Genomic DNA, 22,444 nt, shown 5'->3' on the forward strand with positions numbered 1-22,444 from the left:
AGTGTGTGGGTATGAGTGGGTCGGGGAGAGGAAGGAGGTGGTAATGGTACAATTGTCAAAGATCAGACGATGCTATTCAAACATAAACTGGGAGAGTCTTCCCTTGTTTGCCAGCTTCTATTTATTCCTCACGCCACTTTATTAAAGCTAAAAATCACACAGTCCAACACCAGCACCAGCACCAGCACCTCCTAATCTTTATCAAAGCTGTCATTATCGGGTTACTGTTTGTGGGAGCCTGCTGTGAACACATTGGCTGCTGCAATTTAAGGAAGTTGACATTGATAGCTCATTGGCTGTATAGTGCTTTAGTATGTTCTAAAGACATCAAAGGTACTATTTAAATCCAAATCCTACTGCCTTCTGCATTTCTTTCATTGAATTGACTTACATCTGAATTTTAAAATTGTAATTAATAATTTATGAATGATAGTTCAGTCATAAGTAAATAAGAAAGCAAAATAAAGTAATGAAATTTCTCAAAACGCTGAGGAAATCTTTCACCTGTCAATTGTTTTTCTTGAAAGTGATGTATTTCTTACATACGAACCCTCCAGTAATTGATGGGCAGAAATTAGGTTCCTCATTTAGACATTCCACTGCCCTGAACTCTCTCAACCGCCCTGTAATTAACTCAACTTCTCTCTTATAACCTGGTGTTGTGTGATTTTTAACTTAGGCTTAGCTACTTCAAACACTCGGCTTGCCTCACACTGTCCTCTCTCTGGCACCCAGTTTAAGCAAAGCCCCAAGTTTAAAATGTTCATGTTTCTGTTTAACCATCTCCGCGGATTCGCCACTCTCTGTAATCTCCTCCAGCCCTACCATGCTCAGCAATATCTGCACTCCTCTTATTCTGGGCCCTTGTGCTTTGTCCATCACAACTGCCTTCAGCTTCCTGGATCTCAAATTCTGGAATTCCCTCCCGACCTCTCTCTGTGTCTCTACTTTACTTTCAGCCTTTAAGACACTCCTTCAATTTTAGACCAAGCTTTCAATCCCCTGCAATAATGTGTCCTTATGTGACTTAGTGTCAAATTCTGGTGGATAATGCTCCTGCGAAATTCCTTTGGAAGTTTGACAGTGTTAAAAGTACTATAAATTCAGAACTTTGTTTTCACTGTGAAAGCAGAACAGCAGAAATCACAATACTACCCCCTTGTGGTTGGCACAAGAAATTACAAATGATGGACATCCAAAGTCGAATAGGAATAATATACAAATACTGTACAACACATTAAATCACAGAACATATTTTAAAATAAGCCAACTGCAGAGAGATGTACTGTTGTCTTGCAATATACTAACTTTTGATTGAAGGCAGGGTGCTGTACTGTACAATGGAAGATAACAGTTTGAAGCTATCTTTGAATTTCTAAGATATAAATTTATTTCTCTCACCGCCAACCATCTTTTTGCTCCTATCGAGATCTGTTGCTTCGTTCTTTTCTATCTCATCAGTTTTATTTCTTCCCTCATCCTTTTCTCTTTCATCTCTCTCCTACTTGCTTTAAAACATGATAAGGTTCTGCAGGTAAATCCGTGAATTATTTCAGACTTTAACTGAATCTGAACTACTGCCGAAATAAAGTTGCTGCAGTTTCCAATTCAATCCTGCCATATTAACTCTGTTTGCTGTTGAAAGGGTTTTGGAACATTAGAAATGAGGGAACTGATGAATGGCATTACTACGAGTGAGGTAGATGTGCAAATACCTCCTCAAATTCTCAGCAGTGAGATGAAGCAGCAGTTCAGCTGCCTGTTGCTTCTGGTTTGATGGAAACACTGTTGCCCAGGTACCAATAGAATTGCCAACTCTTCGAATAGTGACCTTTGCTGCTGATACAGAAAGGTGTTGCCTTGTTTCAACAAAGCTCCAGGTGAGGAAGAACATATTACAAAGTCGAAACAATGTGCAATATAACTCCTATCTCAATTGGGGTGGCACGATGGCTCAGCAGTTAGCACCGCTGCCTCATAGCATCAAGGACCTGGGTTTGATTCCAGCCTTGGGCGACTGCACGTTCTCCCTTTGTCTGCATGGCTTTCCTCTGGGTACTCCAGTTTCCTCCCACAATCCAAAGATGTGTAGGTTAGGGTGGATTGGCCATGCTAAATTACCCATAGTGTTCAGGTTAGGGTGGATTGGCCATGCTAAATTACCCATAGTGTTCAGTGATATGCAGGTTAGGGTGGATTGGCCATGCTAAATTACCCATAGTGTTCAGGGATGTGCAGGTTAGGGTGGATTGGCCATGCTAAATTACCCATAGTGTTCAGGGATGTGCAGGTTAGGGTGGATTTGCTATGCTAAATTACCCATAGTGTTCAGGGATGTGCAGGTTAGGATGGATTGGCTATGCTAAATTACCCATAGTGTTCAGGTTAGGATGGATTGGCCATGCTAAATTGTCCATAGTGTTCAGGGATGTGCAGGTTAGGGTGGATTGGCCATGCTAAATTGCCCATAGTGTTCAGGGATGTGCAGGTTAGGTGCATTAGTCAGGGATAAATGTAAGGGAGTCTGGGTGGGTTACTCTTTGGAGGGTTGGTGTGGCCTTGCTGGGTTGAAGGGTCTCTTCTGCGCTGTAGGGATTCTGTTCTAAATTTTTTTTCAATTCATTGTAGTGCTTGACGCCTCAGCCTGATTTTCTCCTTTTGGACAAATTCTAGCCAAGAAGCTGTGAACTAGTCACTGACCTAGACTACAATTAACCCTTTCGTTGTACAGAGAAACAGAAAAAAATAGGAATAGGCCAATCAGCCCTGCGAGCCTGTGCCGTCATGGCTGACTATCCAACTCCACCCCCTCCTCCTGCTTTCTCCTCATATTCTTTAGCCCTAAATGCTATAGCAAACTCCTTCTTTCATTTTCCTCATACCTTTTCATTTCCCGCTTTTAAAAATGTTGGGGATTGAGGGGAAGAAAGAAAAGGCAGTTTGGGTGCATCCTGTGATTGGACAATAAATTGTGCTTGCTTTGTGGTTGGTTGAGGAAAGGGTTAAGGTGAAGTCAGGCTGGTTGAATAGTCAACTCCCCAGGAACATTCCCAATCAATGGGCAAGATTAGCTCAGGCCCACATACTGCATTCTCAGCATCATGTACTTCCCTTTGCTAATATGCACACAAGGTACAGACAATGACATTTGAGGAGGCTGAATTGCTTTAGGACCAGCAACCTCCAGTTATTTAAACAATTTGCCAATTTTTGTTGCCATACGGCAGCAAGTGAGGAAATGCCTGAGGCCATCAGTGAGTAATTCTTCATCTCACAATACTTTACATTACTCAGGAGGCTATCAAAAAGTGCCCTCTGATAGTGCTACACTCATCGCTCCCTATGCTGTCCTTGAATACTCTATTCATCTGGTGGGTATCTCTCTGCACATTCCTTATCAAAGATATTGGCCTTCAAGCACCAAATATAAATCCAAAGAAACTGTGCAAGTTCGGCATAAGCTCAGAACAGAGCAGGAATTAGCTGAAAACCATGTTACCAGCAACATTCAAATTGTGCTGTGGAATCTCACATCAGCATTTCAGGAACATGACAGGTAAATGTATACCTATTGTCTTAAAAAATAACTAAGCATTTTGCAATCTGTGGAGAGTCTTAGACAGCAACTTAATGATTAAATCTTTTGAAATTAAATTATGTCGTGAAGTGGGAATTTTAATGTTAAGTTTGATGTCTTGGTTACTTTGAATGAAACAGACTGTAATAACAGATGTATCTGTTTCTACACTGTGAGCCATTTATGCACTAAGATGGGTTGGAAGGGTTAATTCGAATAATTTCAATTTTTCTCTTCATTCAGGATTGAAGAGAACTGCAGTAGCTGCCGTAGCATATGAAATGAGAAGAATGAAAATTAAAGATAATTTTCTGTCAGGAACCTGGGATTCTCTAGTCCAGAAAAAAAAACCTCACCCAGGTAAGCAGCTTTTTCTGACAGCTTTGCACTCTCTTTATGCTATTGTGGTAGTTAGCAATGGTATTCTCAAAGTTTATTAAAAGTAATTTTGGGTTTTTGGCAATAATATGATGATATTTCAATGCACAGTTGAACTAAGGCAAGTCACTAGAGTGAGAGCAACATAGTAACAGTACTTTGGGAAGGGTGTATGTATTAACAAATCACTTGGTTCTGATGAGGGCTGTTTAGTGACCCTTAGTGACTGGATTGTTGGATTTTAATCAGGCAGGATGGAGAGATGGTTGGAAATGGATCATGGTATCATAGCAAGGTGCAAGGGCAGGAAGAACAAAAGGGTTTGCAGTAGGGCGGAGAGATAGTTTTAATTGAGTGAGATACAAGCCTACAACTGTCTAAATAATATTTCCGAAGCTAGTCAAATACTTGTCAAAATACAGAAATGTCTTGGGAAGGAAACAGTGTTCGCTTTGTTTGTTGTACATTGTGATATAATGTTGGGTTTTATCACAGCTCTCAAAGTCGAAGATGAAAGATTGGAAATAAAACGGACTCTCAGCACAGAAGAACTATCCTACGTGAAGCAAGGGGAAGATGCTTTACAAAAGGCTCTGGGGATTTTAAGCCAGGATGCCGGATGGACAACAGAAATCAAAATGGTAATTTTCTTCCTAATATAAGAAATTGGATAAGGAGGTGATCATACAGCCCCTTGTGCTTGTTCCACCATTCAGTAAGATCACAGCTGAATGTTTGGGTCAGCTTTGCAAACCTGCCCTATTCCCCATGTTCCTTAACACCCAAAATCCAGCAATCATCATCTTGAGTATACTCATTGATTGAGATGAATCAAATGTGATTATCCTTTCTTATAACTACTTCATCATATTGTCAAATGCTCTGTTGTCACATCCTTAAAAGCATTTTCCCTTCGACTGATGCCTGGCTAATGGGTCATCACTCCCAGGTTTCAAACTGCTCCTGTTCTTGAAAAGCAGGGTCACATTTACTATTTTCCTACTGACGAACGCTTTGAAACAAGTGAAAAACATGACAGTTACGAGATCTTCTGGTGTGATTACATCATGAAAACTTGTTTGGAGAAAGTGAGGACTGAAGATGCTGGAACTCAGAGTCGAGAGTGTGGTGCTGAAAAAGCACAGGTCAGGTAGCATCCGAAGAGCAGGAGAATTGATGTTTCGGGCATAAGCTCTTCATCAGGAATCATGATGAAGGGCTTATGCCTGAAACGTTGATTCTCCTGCTCCTCGGATCTGCCTGACCTGCTGTGCTTTTCCAGTACCACACTCAACTCATGAAAATTAGTTGCTGACTTTCCCAGACCTCCGAGAATGATTGAGTATGAAATGGTGCTGTCTTATTTGTCACAATATTATGGCACCAAAGCAGTTAGATTAATTTAACATAGCAGGGCTCTAATGACAAGTCAGAGATCAAATTCATATTGTGGCATTGCAACTCTCAGGAGCCAGGTGTGTTGTATGCATGCTCTAAGTTGAGTCAATTTCACTCCAGTCAAATTAAGGGCTGGTTATTTTCTTTAAAAGCCATCTATGTTTGCTATGTCTAAGGGCTATATATTGCCTTCTGCTGGATCTACATCCATGTTGGGTGGGGGCACAGATTAAGTCAGTTGTGATGCCCCCCTTGGCTGATTAACTGACACGTACTGGCCTGGCTTCGCAATGAAGAGGAATGAGTTGGGTAGGTGAGCAACAAAAACACCAGCCCAATGATGGAGCTGAAATGCGCATCAGCCATGATTGAATGGCAGAGTGGACTCGATGGGCCGAATGGCCTTACTTCCACTCCTATGTCTTATGGTAATACAATGAGGCAAAGCTGTTAAACAGTAACAACAAAAAAAATTAATCAGAAATGCTTATCTCTTCTTTCAGGAGAATGGTGACAATGTTATGAGCAAAGTTCTACCTGGAATTGGAAAAGTCTTCAAATTGGAGGGTGTGCTGGATGCAACTATGGAACACGTGTATCATGAGCTTTATGAGAAAGTTGACCAAATGAGCTCATGGAATCCAAGCATCAAACACTTGCATGTAGGTTAACAGGAAATCTTCCACATCTTACACACATCCACACCTTCGACATTCACTGGAAAGCTTGGCCTGGGGATATAATTTTTGACAAACATTTCTTGACAATTCATTCAGGTCTTGCGGAAAATTGGCAAAGATACCATGGTGACTTACGAAATCATGGGAGACACAGCTGGAAACATCATTGGACGGAGAGACTTTGTGAGTGTGAGGCATTGCTGGAAAGAAGGATCTTGCTGCTACTTGACGGGAATAGCCACCGAATCCAAGTGCATGCCACCACAGAAAGACTTTGTGAGGTACAGAATAGCTGCACAATTCGAGTAGACCTCTAATACAAATTGCTAAAGCTGTGAAACAGTGATTTTTAATATACATTTTCATCCAAACAGAGGTGAAACTGGGATTTCGTGTATTATCCTACATCCTGCAGGCACCAAGAACAAGACACGATTTACTTGGCTTCTCAGCATGGACCTGAAGGTTCGTTAGTGACTTGATTAGTATTTCTCCCCTCTTATAGAGTCATAGAGAGGTACAGCATAAAAAAAAGGCCCTTCATTCCAACCCATCCATGCCAATCAGATATCCTAACCAAATCTAGTCCTATTTGCCAGCACTTGGCCCATATCCCTTTCTATTCATATACCCATCCAGATGCCTCTTAAATGTTGCAATTGTACCAGCCTCCACCACTTCCTCTGGAAGCTCATCCCACACACATACCACCCTCTGTGTGAAAATGTTGCCCTGTAGGTCCCTTTTAAAGTTTTCCCTTCTCACCCTAAACCTATGCCCTCCAGTCCTGGACTCCCCGACCCCAGGGAAAAGACCTTGTCTATTTATCCTATCCATGCCCCTCATGACTTTATAAACAGACCCAGCCAATTCAGCCTCTTCCTATAGCTCAAATCCTCCAATCCTGGCAAAATTCCAAAAGTGACCTAATCAATATCCTGTACAGCTGCAACATGACCTCCCAACTTCTATACTCAATATTCTGACCAATAAAGGAAAGCATTCAAAATGCCTTCTTCATTATTCTATCTACCTGTGACTCTACTTTCAAAGAGCTATGAACCCCCACTCCAAGGTCTCTTTGTTCAGCAACACTCCCCAGGACCTTATCATTAAATGTGTAAGTCCTGCTCGGATTTGCTTTTCTAAAACGCAGCGCCTCACATTATCTAAATTAAACTCCATCTGTCACTCCTCAGCCCATTGGCCCATCTGAGGTAACCTTCTTTGCTGTCCACTATACCTCCAATTTCGGTGTCATCTCCAAACTTAGGAACTATACCTCTATTGCTTTGTCTCTCACTTTGTCAGCAGAATCAGAAGCTCAAAATGCACTGCCTCACCAACATCCCCACTTGTTATACAATAACCTGGCAGATTAGACCATCCCCAAATCTCTGTGACACTAGCTGAGCTCTGCATACAGCAAATGCCTTTTTGAAACATGGCAGTAACTGGGCCCAGAATTTCCCAATCAAGCTCATTTTTGAGAATGACACCAGCTCTGGAGGTGTGACCCACAAAGGTTTTCATTCTTGGCATCAGTGGTTGAACCATGGGCAATCTCCTATCGTAGCACCATCATGACACAGAATTGCACACAACTTTCTAATGAAGTGGAATCTCGGGGTCCTTCACATGGTCGAGGGTGGGAGAAGTTGGTTCCAATGGTACTGCCTTCACTAGTATGATTAACTAGCAATAGATCTTCCCAACTGTATGGCATGGAGTGACAATAAAGACTGCTAGAAGACACCCATTGTCAGAAATCAATTTATAACAGCAATTTTTAAATATAATTACTGAGACTGTTAATTTCTCTTCAAATATCATGCACTTAAGTCTTGTTTAGTCTTCATAAGCTTCAAAATGTCCGAACTCCTGACTGAAGATGGCTTTTCTTTTGTTTTCCTTTACCAATAGGGCTGGCTGCCAAAATCCCTTATCAATCAAGCATTGTCACGGGCACAGGTGGATTTCACCGAACATTTACGCCGACAACTCTCTTCAAGCTCATTCTCCATATCCTGCTGAGTTCGGAACAGGCAATACCAGCAATGCAAATTTAAATGGAGCACTCACTAAAAAGGCATTCTGCACTGTTCACTTAGCTGCTGTGTTGTGACAAAGATATTGTTTTGCAGCAATGAAGCAAGGCTCGAAAGGAAAGTGCCTTTAGGTTTGCTGTGGCACAAGATACCTGAGACAATTCATTTATACACGCCACAAAATCATTCAAGTGCACGTTTGAGGTGAGGAAAGTATTTTGTGGACTTCATGCATGAGCTTGATGATTTCCAAGACTTCTATAGGAACGCAGCTAGATATCACGCTGTGTTGTGATACTCATGCTAATGTTTTGAAAGACGTAAACAGTACTTGATGTTTAAGGGATGGAAGCAATTGAGGACTGTTAGAAATCCTGTAATTTTGGTATGATTTGCTGCTATTTTTGTGATAATATTATTAATTTATTTCTGATTATCTGGAAGATTTGCCAGTAAACTGATTGCAGTTGAGAATATTTATGTGTTTTAGATTTATTTATTCAAATGTATTACAAACTCTCATGGGTATACATACTATGAGTATTTTGAGAGATCTAAGGCTGTGGATGTTGAAAACTGTGTACACATTGATAGCAATATTAATTGGGGCACGTAGCAATACTGACACAGTAACTCCCTGTAAACGTCAACTTTCTAAGCTAATTAGTCATAGGCTCAGAGTTATAGAGGAGTACAGCATGGAAACAGACCCTTCGGTCCAGCTTTCCATGCCAACCAGATACCCTAACCTAATCTAGTCCCATTTGCCAGCACTTGGCCCATATGACTCTAAACCCTTCCTATTCATATACCCATCCAGATGCCTTTTAAATGGTGTAATTGTACCAGCTTCCACCAATTCCTCTGGCAGCTTTCCATACATGTACCACCCTCTGTGAAAAAGTTGTCCCTTAGGTCTCTTTTATATCTTTTCCCCTCTCATCCTAAACCTATGCCCTCTAGTTCTGGACTGCCCCACCACAGGGAAAAGATCTTGTCTATTTATCCTATCCATGCCCCTCATGATTTTATAAACTTTTATAAGAACATCCCCTCAGCCTCTGACACAACAGGGAAAACAGCCCCGGCATATTCAACCTCTCAAATCCTCCAACTCTGGCAACATCCTTGTAAATTTTTTCTGAACCCTTTCAAGTTTACAACATCCTTCCAATAGGAAGGAGACCAGAATTGCACGCAATATTCCAAAAGTGTTCTAACCAATGTCCTGTACAGCTGCAACATGACCTCCCAACTCCTGTACTCAACACTCTGACCAATAGAGCATACCAAACACCACCTTCACTATCCTATCTACCTGCGACTCTACTTACAATGAGCTACGAACTCCAAGCTCTCTTTGTTCAGCAACACTCCCTAGGACCTTACTATTAAATGTATAAGTCCTGCTCTAATTTGCTTTTCCAAAATGCAGCACTTCACGTTTATCTAAATTAAACTCCACCTGCCACTCCTCAGCCCATTGGCCCATCTGATCAAGGTCTCATCGTACTCTGAGGTAACCTTCTTCACTGTCCACTACACCTCCAAATCTTTAAACCAAGCATTTCACAAAGGGACAGGGTTGATTATCTTCAGTACTGTGAGGGATCCTCTGGAGAAGAGTGATCATATTATAACAGAATTTCATGTTACATTTTTAAATTTGTTGTCAGGGCTAAAACTAGGGACATAAAATGAGAAATGAGGAACAAATTGGTTGAGATGAGCTGAAAGAATAAATTAAAATATTATGAGAAAGTCAATTACGAATACTTGAAGAAATAATTCATAATACTCAAGAGACATATATTTCCTTGAGGCATTAAAAGCTCTGGGGTAAATATAGTACAGTTAATGCTGACTAAAAAGGTAAAAGATAGTATTAGATTTAAAAAAAAGTTTACATATCTCCAAAAAGAGTAGTCAGCCTCAGAGTTTTATATATCAGCAAAGCATGATTCAGAAACTGCTAAAGAGGGAGCAAAAAGAACAGAAATAAACGAATGAGAAATGTAAAAACAGATTGTGAGAGAATATAGAAGAGGAGAAATTAGTCAAATTAAATACTGGTTCTTACGTGGCAGAAATTTGAGAAATTGTAATGGGGAATAAGAATAAGCAGTGACATTGAACAAATGCCTGGCATCTATCTTTACACCAGGAGAACAAATCAACTGCATTTATCTTTAACTTTTCATGATCTCTGGGCAGTCCAAAGCATTTAAGGGTCAATGTAAATGGCACTTCCTTGAAGGAGCTATCACAGCAATACACTCCACTACTGCTCAGGTGATTATGTGGGGTAATAACCTTAAAAAAAAAACTATTGCTGTACACCTTTGCCAAATGCAAGAGACTGCACTGGAGTTTTAGTGTGGATTATAGGTTCGTATATCAGGGATTTATTCATGGGATGAGTGTGTCACTAGCTAGGGCAGCATTTGTTGCCCATCCCTAATTGCCCAAGGGCAACCAATATTGCTGTGGGTCTGAAGTCACATGCAGGCAAGGGTAAGGGTGGCAGTTTCCTTCATTGAAGACATTAGTCAACCAGGTAGGTTTTTCCAAAAATTGACAAAGGATTCATAGCCATCATTAGACTCAATTCCAGATTGATTGTTCCTAAACCAAGTTCCACCAGCGCATTACCTGGGTCTCTGGATTAACAGTCCAGCAGTAATACCACGAGGTCAATGCCTCCCCAAACACACAACTGTTTGACTTGGGTGAGAAACTGATTAACTGAGGCAAAGGGGGTGCCTAGACACAAATAACTTTTCTCTAAAAGATTGTGGGGAGCAAAGGGCCTAATAAGCAGGACTGGGTTTATTCGTGTGATGTCTTTTTCATTGTGTAATGGAATGGGGGGGGGGGTGTCCTTTCTCAGATGGGAGATATAACCAATGCCCTGGCATTTGAAAGTATTTCTAAAAGTTTCTCAAAGAATGGCTTCAAAGAGGAGCAGGTGATTAATCCTTAATGTTCTTCAAACAACATCACAAAAAGCAGGTTCTCTGGTTATCATCATATTGCTGTCTGAGGGAGCATGCTGCTTGCAAATCAGTGATCCAGAGTTACTGAACACATTTCATGCTGCAATCGTTATGTTGTTGATGACTAACAGATACAGGGATAGTGCAGGAAAGTGAACTCAATGTCAAAGTTCAGCTATGGTCAACTGCAATACTGGCATCTGTCACTCACCCCCGTCACCCGTGAAAAGGTGACAGTGAGCATTTTCCTTAAACTGCTGCAGTTCGCCTGGTGAATGCACTCTCTCAATGTTGGCTCATGAGGGTGCCAGGATTTTGACTCAGAAATGGTGAACAATTGACTTGCAGGTATTTGTGTACATTCCAACTGGCATTCTTGTTGCTTCATGTCACAGGGTCAGGAGGTGCTGAAGTAGCCTCAGTGAGGACTTGGGTTAGGCCACTTTTGGAATATTGCAGTCAATTCTGGTCTCCCTACTATCGGAAAGGTGTTGTTTACTTGAAAGGATGCAGAAAAGATTTACAAACATGTTGCCAGAGTTGGAGTGCTTGAGGTACAGGGTGAGGCTGAACAGTCTGAGGCCCTTTTTCCCCAGAGTATCCAAGGCTGAAGACCTTATAGAGGTTTATAAAATCAGAGGGGTATGGATGGGGTAAATAGACAAGGTCTTTTCCCCAGGGTTGGGGAGTCCACAACTAGAAGGCATAGGGTAAAGGTGAGAGGGGAAAGAGACCTAAGGAGCAGACTTTTCATGCAGAGGGTAGTGCGTGTATGGAATGAGGAAGTGGTGGAGGCAGGTACAATTACAATATTTAAAAGGCATCTGGATGGGTACGTGAATAGGAAGAGTTTAGACTGATATGGGCCAAATGCTGGCAAATGGGACTAGTTTAACATAGAATATTAGGTCTGCATTGAGAGTCAGACCGAAGTGTCTGGTTCCACACTGTACAACTATGACTCGCTGATTTGCAATTTCAAGATGGTATACTGCATGCCAGTGATGGAGGGAGCAGATGTTTCAGTTGGTGGGTTGGAGAGCTAATTATGGCTTTGTTCTTCTGGTTGATACAGAACAGCTTTGGTGTTAGAGCAGTTACACCTATACAGGCAAGTGGAGCACATCACCCTTCTAAATTTCAGGACGTATACATTGACAGGTCTTAGGAGGAAGTGAGGACTACAGATGCCGGAGAGTCAGAGTCAAAAAAAGGTGGTACTGGAAAAGCACAGCACCCTGCCCCTTGCCTTGCTGCTGCACCAGGTGTAAAACCTGCACACTCACCATCCCCTTCACCTCCATCCAAGGCCTTAAAGCATCTGTTCACATCCGGCAGAGATTTTCCTGCACATCCACTCACCTCATCTCCAGTGTCTGTTACTTTCGAATGTGGTCTCCTGTCCATTGGAGAGGCAGGACGCCAATTCAAAAATGTTTCAAGGAACATGTCTGGGATGCGTGCAGCAAACAACCCCATTGCCCTGTGGCTGACCACTTCTACTGCCCCTCCTGCTCTACCAAGGATATGCAAATCCTGAGCCTCCTCCACTGCCAAATCAAAGCCACCCGCCAACTGGAAGAACAACGCCTCATCTTCTGCCTTGGGACCCTATAACTACACGGCGTCAATATCGACTTCATTAGTTTCCAAATTTCCCCTCCTCCCACCTCATCCCAGATCCAACTCTCCAACTTTGCCCGGCCCTCTTGACCTGTCCTACCTGTCCATCTTCTTTCCCACCTATCCACTCCATCCTCCCCCCTGACATATCACAATTATCCTCCACCTGCATCTATCTTCCCAAGCCCCTCCCGCCTCTCTCTCATCCCCCTTTCCCTTCCACATTCCTGATGAAGGGCTTATGCCTGAAACATCCATTGTCCTGCTGCTCGAATGCTGCCTAATCTGCTGTGCTTTTCCAGTGCCACCCTTTTTGACTTTGATAGGTCTTAACCCATTCTGTACCACCCTGGGATTTCCTTGTGTTTCTCTTTTCTAAAGACTCTGGATCCACGTAATTTATGTTCAACCAACATTCCCACCTCCCACACAGCAATAGTCTTGGTAGCCCAGAGCATGCCATTCCAAGTGTAAACCAAACGGCTCAGAACATGCACAGGCCTTGGCTAGAAGGGAAAACCTGAACAATTGTTTCCTGAGTAAAAGGCAGCCTGTGGAAAATTCACTGCATCCTTATTTCCAACAAATTGTTAATGAAGCTCAGAGAATGGCGAGCATGACCAGCTGGACTTCAAACTGTGCGCCAGGTTCAAATGAGGTCAGAAGTCACATGACACCAGATTATAGTCCAACAGGTTTATCTGAAATCACAGCATTGCTCCCTCCTCAGGTGAAGTCCCAATACAAAGTGATTTCATTTATCAATGAGTTGAACCTGAAGAAAGCCTGGTGATTTCAAAGGTTTCACTTTTCTGTGAAGTTAGTGAGGTAAACTGTCATCCTTTTAATCCAGGCAGATGTAACAGGTGATATCAGTTCAAGGAAGCAATGTTATCAAGATCCTTTACCCAATTTCATGCTGGTCTCCAGTTTCACCCTCATGGATCGACCCAGTTCAGTTGCCATCTCAAAATCTGTATGATAAACAGAGTGAAGGTAGATACTTTTATCTAGACCTAGAACTCAACAGGGGGCATTTAGAAGAAGAGAAAACAAAAAAAACAAAATGCTGGAGATCACAGAAGGTCAGGCAGCAACCATGAAGATGCTTTGGGTCTAGATGACTCTTCATCTGAGCTGATGTGAAGTGTGGAGGGAGCAGCATTTAGGCAATGTTGGTGGGGTGGAGTGCTGGGGAGAGAGGCTGCTGATGGTGCAAATTAAGTAACTGGAATGTCAGAACAATTGTGTGCCAAACTGGAAAGAACAGACAGTCCCACTGCAGTAGGGGGGAGGAAAAAGAGAAATTGTAACACGGAACGCAACAAATAGACTCAAAACCAACTGAATGAATTCGCAAAGGCAGCCTGGAATCTTATCCGCTTGGATGGTATAATGTGTCAGGAATTTGAGTGTAAAACTTTCAGGACAACCTCCAGCTGCTGAGGCCAAGGATTAATTAACCTTGTATGAATAGAGTTTCAAAATTTTCAGCTACTTCACTCAAACGGCAGACTGCCCTGATCAAAACTATACAGTCATCAGCAACACTACATTCCTGTGTGTTAAAATCTAAGGCCAGAGCAACAAAGACTGCAGAATACACAACATGACAAAATAATTGCTGCCTGGGAACATATTTTGCAATGGTCAGTACCATTAATTTAAAGAATGGAGTAGTTAGTAGAAATCATTTTCTTGTACAGAGCTCGAGTATTAGGGAGTTAGGTTGGAAGTTAAAAGGCAGGACAAGCAGAGTAGTAATCTCAAGATTGCTACCGGTTAGTGAGGCTAGGAACAGAGCTTGACTGCAGATGAAAACGTGGCTGCAGAGTTGGTGTAGGAGGGAGGGCTTCAGATATGTGGATCATTGGGACACCTTCTGGGGAAGGTGGTACCTGTATAAGGAGGATCGGTTGCATCAGAACTGGAGGGGTACCAATATCCTGGGCAGGAGGTTTGCTAGAGCTCTTTGGTAGGGGTTAAACTAATTTGGCGGGGGTGGGTGGGAACCGGAGTTACAGGTCAGAGGATGGGGTCATGGGTGAACAGGTAGATAGAACTTGCAGAGATTCTGGGAGGAAGGATAACTGTTGATAGGGCAAAGTTGCAGTCAATGTGATGGGTTGAAGTGTTTCTAATGCAAAAAAGTGTCAGGAATAAGGGTGATGAATTTAGAGCATGGATCAGTACTTGGAGCTACAATGTTGTGGCCATTATGTAGACCTGGATATCACAGGGGCAGAAATGGCTGTTGGATATTTCAATGATTCAAAAAGAATAGGGAGGAAGGTAAAAGAGGTTGGGGTAGTGGCATTGCTAATCAGGGATAGTATAACAGATGCAGAAAGAGAGGTCATTGAGGAGGGTTTGTCTATGGAGTCAGTATGGGTGGAAGTCAGAAACAGGAAAGGAGCAGTCACTTTATTGGGAGTTTTTTTTTTATAAATTCCCCAAAAGCAATAGAGACATGAAGGAGCAGATTGGGAGGCAGATTTTGGAAAGGTGCAGAAATAACAGGATTGTTGTCATGGGTGACTTCAACTTCCCTAATATTGATTGGTACCTCTTTAGTGCAAATAGCTTGGATGAAGCAGATTTTGTCAGGTGTGTCCAGGAATGATTTCTGACTCAGTATGCAGATAGGTCGACTAGATTGGAGGCCATATTGGATTTGGTGCTTGGCAATGAACCAGGTCAGGTGTCAGATCTCTTGGTGGGACAACACTTCAGTGACAGTGACAACAACTCCCTGACCTTTATTATAGTCATGGAGAAAGGAGCAGATGGTATGGGAAGTTATTTAATTGGGTGAGGGGAAATTACAATGCTATTGGACAGGAACTGTGGAGCATAAAATGGGAGCCGATATTCTCAGGGAAATGCATGACAGAAATGTAGAGGTTGTTTAGGGAGCACTTGCTGTGAGTGCTGGATAGGTTTGTCCCACTAAGGCAAGGAAGGGATTGTAGGGTGAAGAGACCCGGGTTCAATTCCCACCTCAGGCGACTGACTGTGTGGAGTTTGCACGTTCTCCCCGTGTCTGCATGGGTTTCCTCCGGGTGCTCCGGTTTCCTCCCATAGTCCAAAGATGTGCAGGTCAGGTGAATTGGCCATACTAAATTGCCCCTGGTGTTAGGTAAGGGGTAAATGTAGGGGTATGGATGGGTTGCGCTTCGGCGGGGCGGTGTGGACTTGTTGGGCCGAAGGGCCTGTTTCCACACTAAGTAATCTATAAAAAAAACCTTGGATGACAAGAAATATGGAGCATCTAGTCAAGAGGAAGAAGGAAGCATAGTTAAGGTGGAGGAGGATCAGACAAGGCTCTAGAGGGTTGCAAGGTAGCCAGGAAAGAACTGAAGAATGGATTAGGAGAGCTAGAAGGGGCATGAAAAAGCCTTGATGGGTAGGATTAAGGAAAACCCCAAGGTGTTCCACACTTATGAGAGGAACAAGAGACAGCCAGAGTGAGGGTAGGGCCGATCAGGGATAGTGGAGGGAGCTTGTGCCTGGAGCCAGAGGACGAAGGGGAGGTTCTGAATGAATGCTTTGCTTCAGTATTCACTACTTGTTTGTGAGGACAGCATGAAACAGGCTGATATACTCGAACAGATTGATGCCAAAGAGGAGGATGTGCTAGAAGTTTTGAAAAACATGAGGATAAGATCCCTGGGCCAAATGGGATATACCCAAGGTTGCTGTGGGAAGCAAGGGAAGAGATTGCTGTGCCTTTGGTGATGATCTTTGCATCCTCACTGTCCACTGGAGTAGTACCAGATGATTGGAGGGTGGAAAATGTTATTCCCTTGTTTAAAAAGGGGAATAAGGATAACCCTGGGAAAAATAGACTAGTCAATCTAACATCGGTGGTGGGCAAATTATTGGAGTGGATTCTGAGAGACAGGATTTATGATTACTTGGAAAAGCATAGCTTGATTAGAGATAGTCAGCATGGCTTTGTGATAGGCAGGTCATGCTTCACAAGCCTTATTGATTTATTTGAGGATGTGGCAAAACACGTTGATGAAAGTAGAGCAGTGGATGTGGCGTATATTGATTTTAGCAAGGCGTTTGAAATGGTTCCCCATGATAGGCTCATTCAGAAAATAATGAGGCATGGCATACAGGGAAATCTGACTGTCTAGATACAAAATTGGCTGGCTCCTGTAAGACAGAGGATGATAATAGGTAGAAAGTACTTAGCCTAAAGCTCAGTGACCAATGATGTTCTGGGACCTCTGCTCTTTGTGATTTTTATACATAACTTGGATAAGGAAGCGGAAGGGTGTATTTGTAAGCTTGCCGATGACAGAGAGGTTGGTGGAGTTGTGGATCATGTGGATTGCTGCTGTAGGTTGCAACGGGTCATTGACAGGATGCAGAGCTGGGATGAGAAGTGGTAGATGGAGTTCAATCTGGAAAAGTGTGAAGTGATTCACTTTGGAAGGTCAAATTTGAATGCAGATTACAGGGTTAAAGGCAGGAATCTTGGCAGTGTGGAGGAACAGAGAGTTGTCACAGTCCACGTCCATAGATCCCTCAAAGTTGCCACCAAAGTTGATAGAGTTGTTAAGAAGGCGTATGGTTTCTTGGCTTTCATTAGCAGAGGGACTGAGTTTAAGGGCCACAAGGTTATGCTGCAGCTCTATAAAGCCCTGGTTAGACCACACTTGGAATACTGTGTTCAATTCTGGTTGCCTCATTATGGGAAGGCGCAGACGAGATTTACCAGGATGCTGCCTGGACTGGAGGGCATGTCTTATGAAGAAAGGTTGAGGGTGCTTGGACTTTTCTCATTGGAGTGAAGGAGGATCAGAGGTGACTTGATAGAGGTGTACAAGATGATGAGAAACATAGGAGCCAGAGTGGATAGCCAGAGACCTTTTTCCAGGATGGAAATGGCTATCACAAGGGGGCATAATTTTAAGGTGATTGGAGAGGGTTTAGGGGAGATGTCACGGTAGGTTCTTTACACAGAGAGTGATGGGTACATGGAATGCACTGCCAACAGTGGTAGTAGAGTCAAACACATGAGGCACACTTAAGCGACTCTAGGATAGGCACATGGATAATAGTAAAATGTAGGGTAAGTTAGGTTAGTTTGATCTTAGAGTAGGATAAAAGGTCAGCACAACATCCGAGTACTGTGTTGTACTGTTCTATGTTATTCTTTCTATTACTGAAAGACAACATTCTATTGAAGTTTTTGGCCCTGTACCTATCAAGACAATTTGCAAAACACCAATGCAAGGAGAGCAGAATTTTATACTGTGCATCATTATAAATGCTGTTCACCTTTCCACTAGCATTTCTTGAGAAGGCCCTGATGAATGGAAAACGAAAAGCTTTGACAATTTTTTTTTCAGCAACACTCAGTGAGTTACAGCTATCAGCAGTGCTTTGAACTGATGAAGGGAAGGAATTTGAAATTCCAACATCAATTACAATAATTCAGTCCGTACTTTACATAGAGAATGCAGTGCTACAACAAAACATTCGACAAAGAGATACTGAAGTAGCATTTATTACCACTTTTAGCATGATTCATCAAAAACTAAACAGTGGTTTAAATACATACTTTAAGGACCTACCATGTCTGCATATTAGGGATTAGTTTTAAAACAAATGCAATGTACAACAATATAATCATTATTTAAATATTTGGACTGAGTGGAAGAATTGATCACCACATTGAGTACCGTGAATACTGACTTCTTTTAACTATACTCAATTTCTTAAAATGAAATGTTTCATACCTCAGCACCAAAGGGTTTTTATAAACTTAATGACCTGCATACATCCATGAAACAGCCAGTGCTGGTTTAAAAGTCAAGCGTGGCAGCAAATGTACATCTTCGCAACAAAAGCAAAAAGTGATGGAAAAGCTTAGCAATCTGCAGCATCTGTGGAGAGAAATCCAGAGTTAACATCTCGGGATATTCGACAGATGCTGCCAGACCTTTTCCAGTTATTTCTGTTTTTGTTTCTGATTTACAGCATTCGCAGTTCTTTCCATTTTCATGTAGATCTTTGCAAATTCAATTTGTTTTGGGTTTCATCAAAGCAATCCAAGACAATGGTTTTACATGAGGCCACATGAAGAGATGAATTAAAAAACTGTTCACAGGCTCGTGATAGACAGCACTAGTTTCACAGTCATTCCTCAGCCATTGCACTTTATCAGGTTTGACATTTAAAGCTTCTACAATAATGCACAAGATCTTACATTCCCTGTTTATTTTATTTTACATATAAGAATTTTAAAACAACTAAAAAATATAGTTTAAAGATGTCATCTATAAAAAAAATTCACTTCTGCATTTTTGAATGAGAACGCATCGACTGTAGACTGGACATATGCTTTGTACTGGCCAAGTTCAATAGTTTTATAAATTACATTGTACTGCTTTAGATGTTGTTCAACTCAAAAAAAACTGAAGACACAAATGACTAGACACGGAGGCCATGGGTAATAATTTCTTTCAACAATGCAAAACTGAAATTTTTTTTTCCAATTCAATAAATATTAAATTTAAAAGCTCTTATTTATTTATGTACAAGAACTATACAAACTGCAAAAAGAATTATGTTAATATATGTACTCTGTAATGAATGATGTGCTGAAAAACACCTTAAGGCAGGTTTGTACAAGCAAGGCAACTACATTAAGACATCTAAATGTATTATCTTTTAGGATGCTGACATTTACATTATATACATCATGAATGTAAATATTGTATATCATTTAATTACCACGACAATACTGAAAATGTTCTCAAGACAATGTTTAAACTGTTAAACCAACACATTGTATGGTACCAGGAGGCTTGAGAAGCTACATGCATCATGTCTTGGACAACTAGGTAAGAGATCTATTTAGGTTTCAGAGGAAAAATAGTTTTATTAGGACTAAACTTTTCAATGCAAATTTGAGATTCATTCATTCACTGAGGTTCATTCAGGTTGAGCTAGCACCATATTGTATCTGAAAACACTGATCTTTGCCATACAGTAGATGAGGCTGCTGTTATCTGTTACAGTACTTGCATGTATAATCATTACTGTCTCAAGTGGACATGATGTAAAACCAGTAGACTAGGACACAAATTTACCTGTAGCTGGAAGCTGCAACGGACAGAAGCGAGAGTATTAAGCAGTTATTAAGGATATATGGTTCCACTGAGAGGCTATTGCAAAACTGCAGTTCAGTTTAAAGGACAGCATCAGCTGGCAATTCATGTCACAATGGGGGAGATACTATGGGTCAAGTCTGCTTCTGATTCACTGGTACCCCTTCTTGGACTACTTGCAGCTGCTGGACTCCATGTGTCACTCCTACTGGTCGTAACAGGCAAAGTCTTCTCCCTGTTCATAAACAGCTGACTAGTAGTAGGGGAGTCAAACACACCCATGTTGCTGTGCTGTGTTGCCTGTTCAGCAGGAGGCAACATAAATGTGCTTGCAAACGTGCGGGTGTTTAGTGTGGTGAAACTGTTGCTAGTTCCCTGAGACTCTGCTGTAAAAACTTTGGTTGACGAAAGGCCACTGCCACTGGTGCTGTCAACGGAAGGAAGAGGTGAAGGTGAACTGTCGACCTTTCTTATAGTCGTGCCTCGGACAGTCAGATAATGGTCATTGGGGGCTGGTTGCGTTACTGTTTCTGGCATTGGGCTGGAATGGATTGTATCCTCAGCAGCTTCAATGTCTGAGGCGGCCTGTGAAAAAGGAGGCGGCAATGTTGGGTCCTGTTTATTGCAGGATTCACAGCACAACTTATTATAACCAGGAATAGAACAATATCGAGCCAAAACTTCCATCTGACAAAAAATTGATTTATCTCCAAGGCATGGCTCCTCTGCGAATTAAAGCAAAAGAAAGCAATTAGGATTCTCTGGGAAGACAACCTTCTAGTGCAACTCTATATTATAAGAAAGAACCTTTCCAAATAAAATGCTCTTGGTTAAAAACTTCAAAAATAAGCAATGGCTGTGTTAAAAACAATGGGATTAAGCTATTTCTCAGGGCGTTAAACTGCAATCCTCACCCCTCATGCCCTCACTGATGCCCCCTCCCCATGGAAACACCATCCCCTGTAAATTCGCTCCAAACGCACGCTATTCTGACTTTTAAATATATCATCGTTCCATCATTATTACTGGGTCAGAATCCTGGAACCTCCTTCCTAACACAATGTATAAACAGTACACCACATGGACTGCAGAGGTTTAAGAAGGTGGTTCACCTCTTCTCCATGGCAATTAGGGACAAGCAACAAATGCTGGCTCAGCCAGTGATACCCAAAGAATAAACAGAGAGAAAAATCTCACAATCCTCTGAATTCACTTCCAACATGCCTGACAATGTTTTAGTGCATATAGGGCAATTTGTTCAAATTATATTGAACCCTATTTGTTCAATGCCTCTTGTCTTGTGTTTCTAACTCTTTTATGTTTCAGATCCCACTTACTTGCTTTTTGACATAAGCGAATGCAGCCAAGATCCTACTATGTTCTTAAACATTCACACAGGATCAATAGTTCTCATCTGTTGTGACTGAAGGGAAGATAACAACTCTAGGTCATGGAGGTGGACAAATTAGTGACAAGATTAGAATAAGAAAGCTGGTTGGAAGAAATGGAGAGTAAAGGGCAGAACCATATATGGTCTCACTGCTTTGTAAAGTTAAGGGCCTAGTTTACAATGAGATGTTTCTGTGAAAGAATGCTTTACACCACAGTAAAAACAAGGTGTACTGCTGAGCTACTTTTCTAATGTATGGCTATGCTTTGGACAAGGGAGCTAATTACACACAGAAACAAAAAATAATGTCACTGTAATAGTATAAAAATCAGCTTCCATTTTGATTAATTAATATACTTAGAAATAACAAAATACATGAGTTATCAGCTTCCATTTTGATTAATTAATATACTTAGAAATAACAAAATACATGAGTTGCACTGGATTATCACTTAAATAGAAAAGGCTTGTTAAGCAGTTTGTTATATAATTACATCACTTTAACCAATTTAGTTTTATCAATTTGTTTGCGCTATAGGGAGAAGCTGAATAGGCTGGGACTACTTTCCCTGGAATGTCAGAGCCTGAGGGGTGACCATATAGAGATTTAATAAAATCATGAGGGACATGGATACGGTGATGAGTCAAAGTCTTTTCCCCAGGGTAGGGGAGTCCAAAACTAGAGGGCATAGGTTTAAGGTGAGAGGAGAGAGATAGAAAAGGAACCTAAGGGGCAACGTTTTCATGCAGAGGGTGGTACGTGAATGGAATGAGCTACCAGAGGAACCAGTGGAGGTTCATACAATTACAACATTTAAAAGGCATTTGGATAGGTATATCAATCGGACAGGTTCAGAGGGATGTGGGCCATCTGGTTGGCAAGGACGAGTTAGACCGAAGGGTCTGTTTCCATGCTGCAAACTCTATGACTCCAAATTAGTTTGCTTTTACTGCAAGTTTGTTTGGACCGACTTTATACAGATTTCAAATTGACATTGCAGGGAGGGACTGAGGAATGGCTGTGGGGGGTACAAACAGTACCCAGGCTAACACTTTGGAGATATGGGTTCATACCTCCCCACAGCAACCAGTGGAAATCCAAACAGAAGAGAATCTGCTGTTTTTACCCTTTCCAGAGCCACAGCAATCAGCCCTCAGGGATGGCCTATTACAGATGGACAACACCCAAACAACTTGAAAGAATTTAAACAATGGTAGGCAATC

The 22,444-nt window shown here is 41.7% G+C and overlaps 2 protein-coding genes across 6 annotated transcripts in view; one reads left to right on the forward strand and one right to left on the reverse strand.

Annotated features, from left to right (window-relative positions):
* Positions 1-3,492: 3,492 nt before the first annotated feature.
* On the forward strand, positions 3,493-8,494 carry LOC122541702 (steroidogenic acute regulatory protein-like). Its single transcript, XM_043678592.2, has 7 exons — positions 3,493-3,556; positions 3,821-3,937; positions 4,451-4,596; positions 5,857-6,015; positions 6,130-6,314; positions 6,408-6,498; positions 7,957-8,494. The coding sequence occupies exons 1-7, from the start codon at positions 3,493-3,495 to the stop codon at positions 8,065-8,067; spliced, it is 873 nt and encodes a 290-aa protein (XP_043534527.2). The 3' UTR covers positions 8,068-8,494.
* Positions 8,495-18,214: 9,720 nt separating this feature from the next.
* adamts14 (ADAM metallopeptidase with thrombospondin type 1 motif, 14) overlaps positions 18,215-22,444 on the reverse strand; it is a 203,173-nt gene continuing 198,943 nt past the window's right edge. For 3 of the 5 annotated variants that reach the window (XM_087982533.1, XM_043678770.2, XM_043678769.2), the window contains exon 22: positions 18,215-20,555. In XM_087982533.1, the coding sequence (XP_087838659.1) occupies positions 19,936-20,555 (620 nt within the window). In that variant the 3' untranslated portion in view covers positions 18,215-19,935. The remainder of the gene's footprint in view (positions 20,556-22,444) is intronic. The other 2 variants (XM_087982534.1, XM_043678771.2) reach the window with 1 other exon arrangement.

The sequence above is a fragment of the Chiloscyllium plagiosum genome, unplaced genomic scaffold (genome assembly GCF_037043375.1).
Source record: "Chiloscyllium plagiosum isolate Xiang-an unplaced genomic scaffold, Cpla_swu_hap1 HiC_scaffold_43, whole genome shotgun sequence".
Classification (NCBI taxonomy): Eukaryota; Metazoa; Chordata; class Chondrichthyes; order Orectolobiformes; family Hemiscylliidae; genus Chiloscyllium; species Chiloscyllium plagiosum.

What these genes read in the sequence shown, in the direction of transcription:
- LOC122541702 (XM_043678592.2), top strand. Translation starts at nt 3,493, where the DNA reads ATGTTACCAGCAACATTCAAATTGTGCTGTGGAATCTCACATCAGCAT. An exon ending in GGACAACAGAAATCAAAATG is followed by an intron (nt 4,597 to 5,856) that starts GTAATTTTCTTC and finishes CTCTTCTTTCAG; the next exon opens with GAGAATGGTGACAATGTTAT. An exon ending in CAAGCATCAAACACTTGCAT is followed by an intron (nt 6,016 to 6,129) that starts GTAGGTTAACAG and finishes CAATTCATTCAG; the next exon opens with GTCTTGCGGAAAATTGGCAA.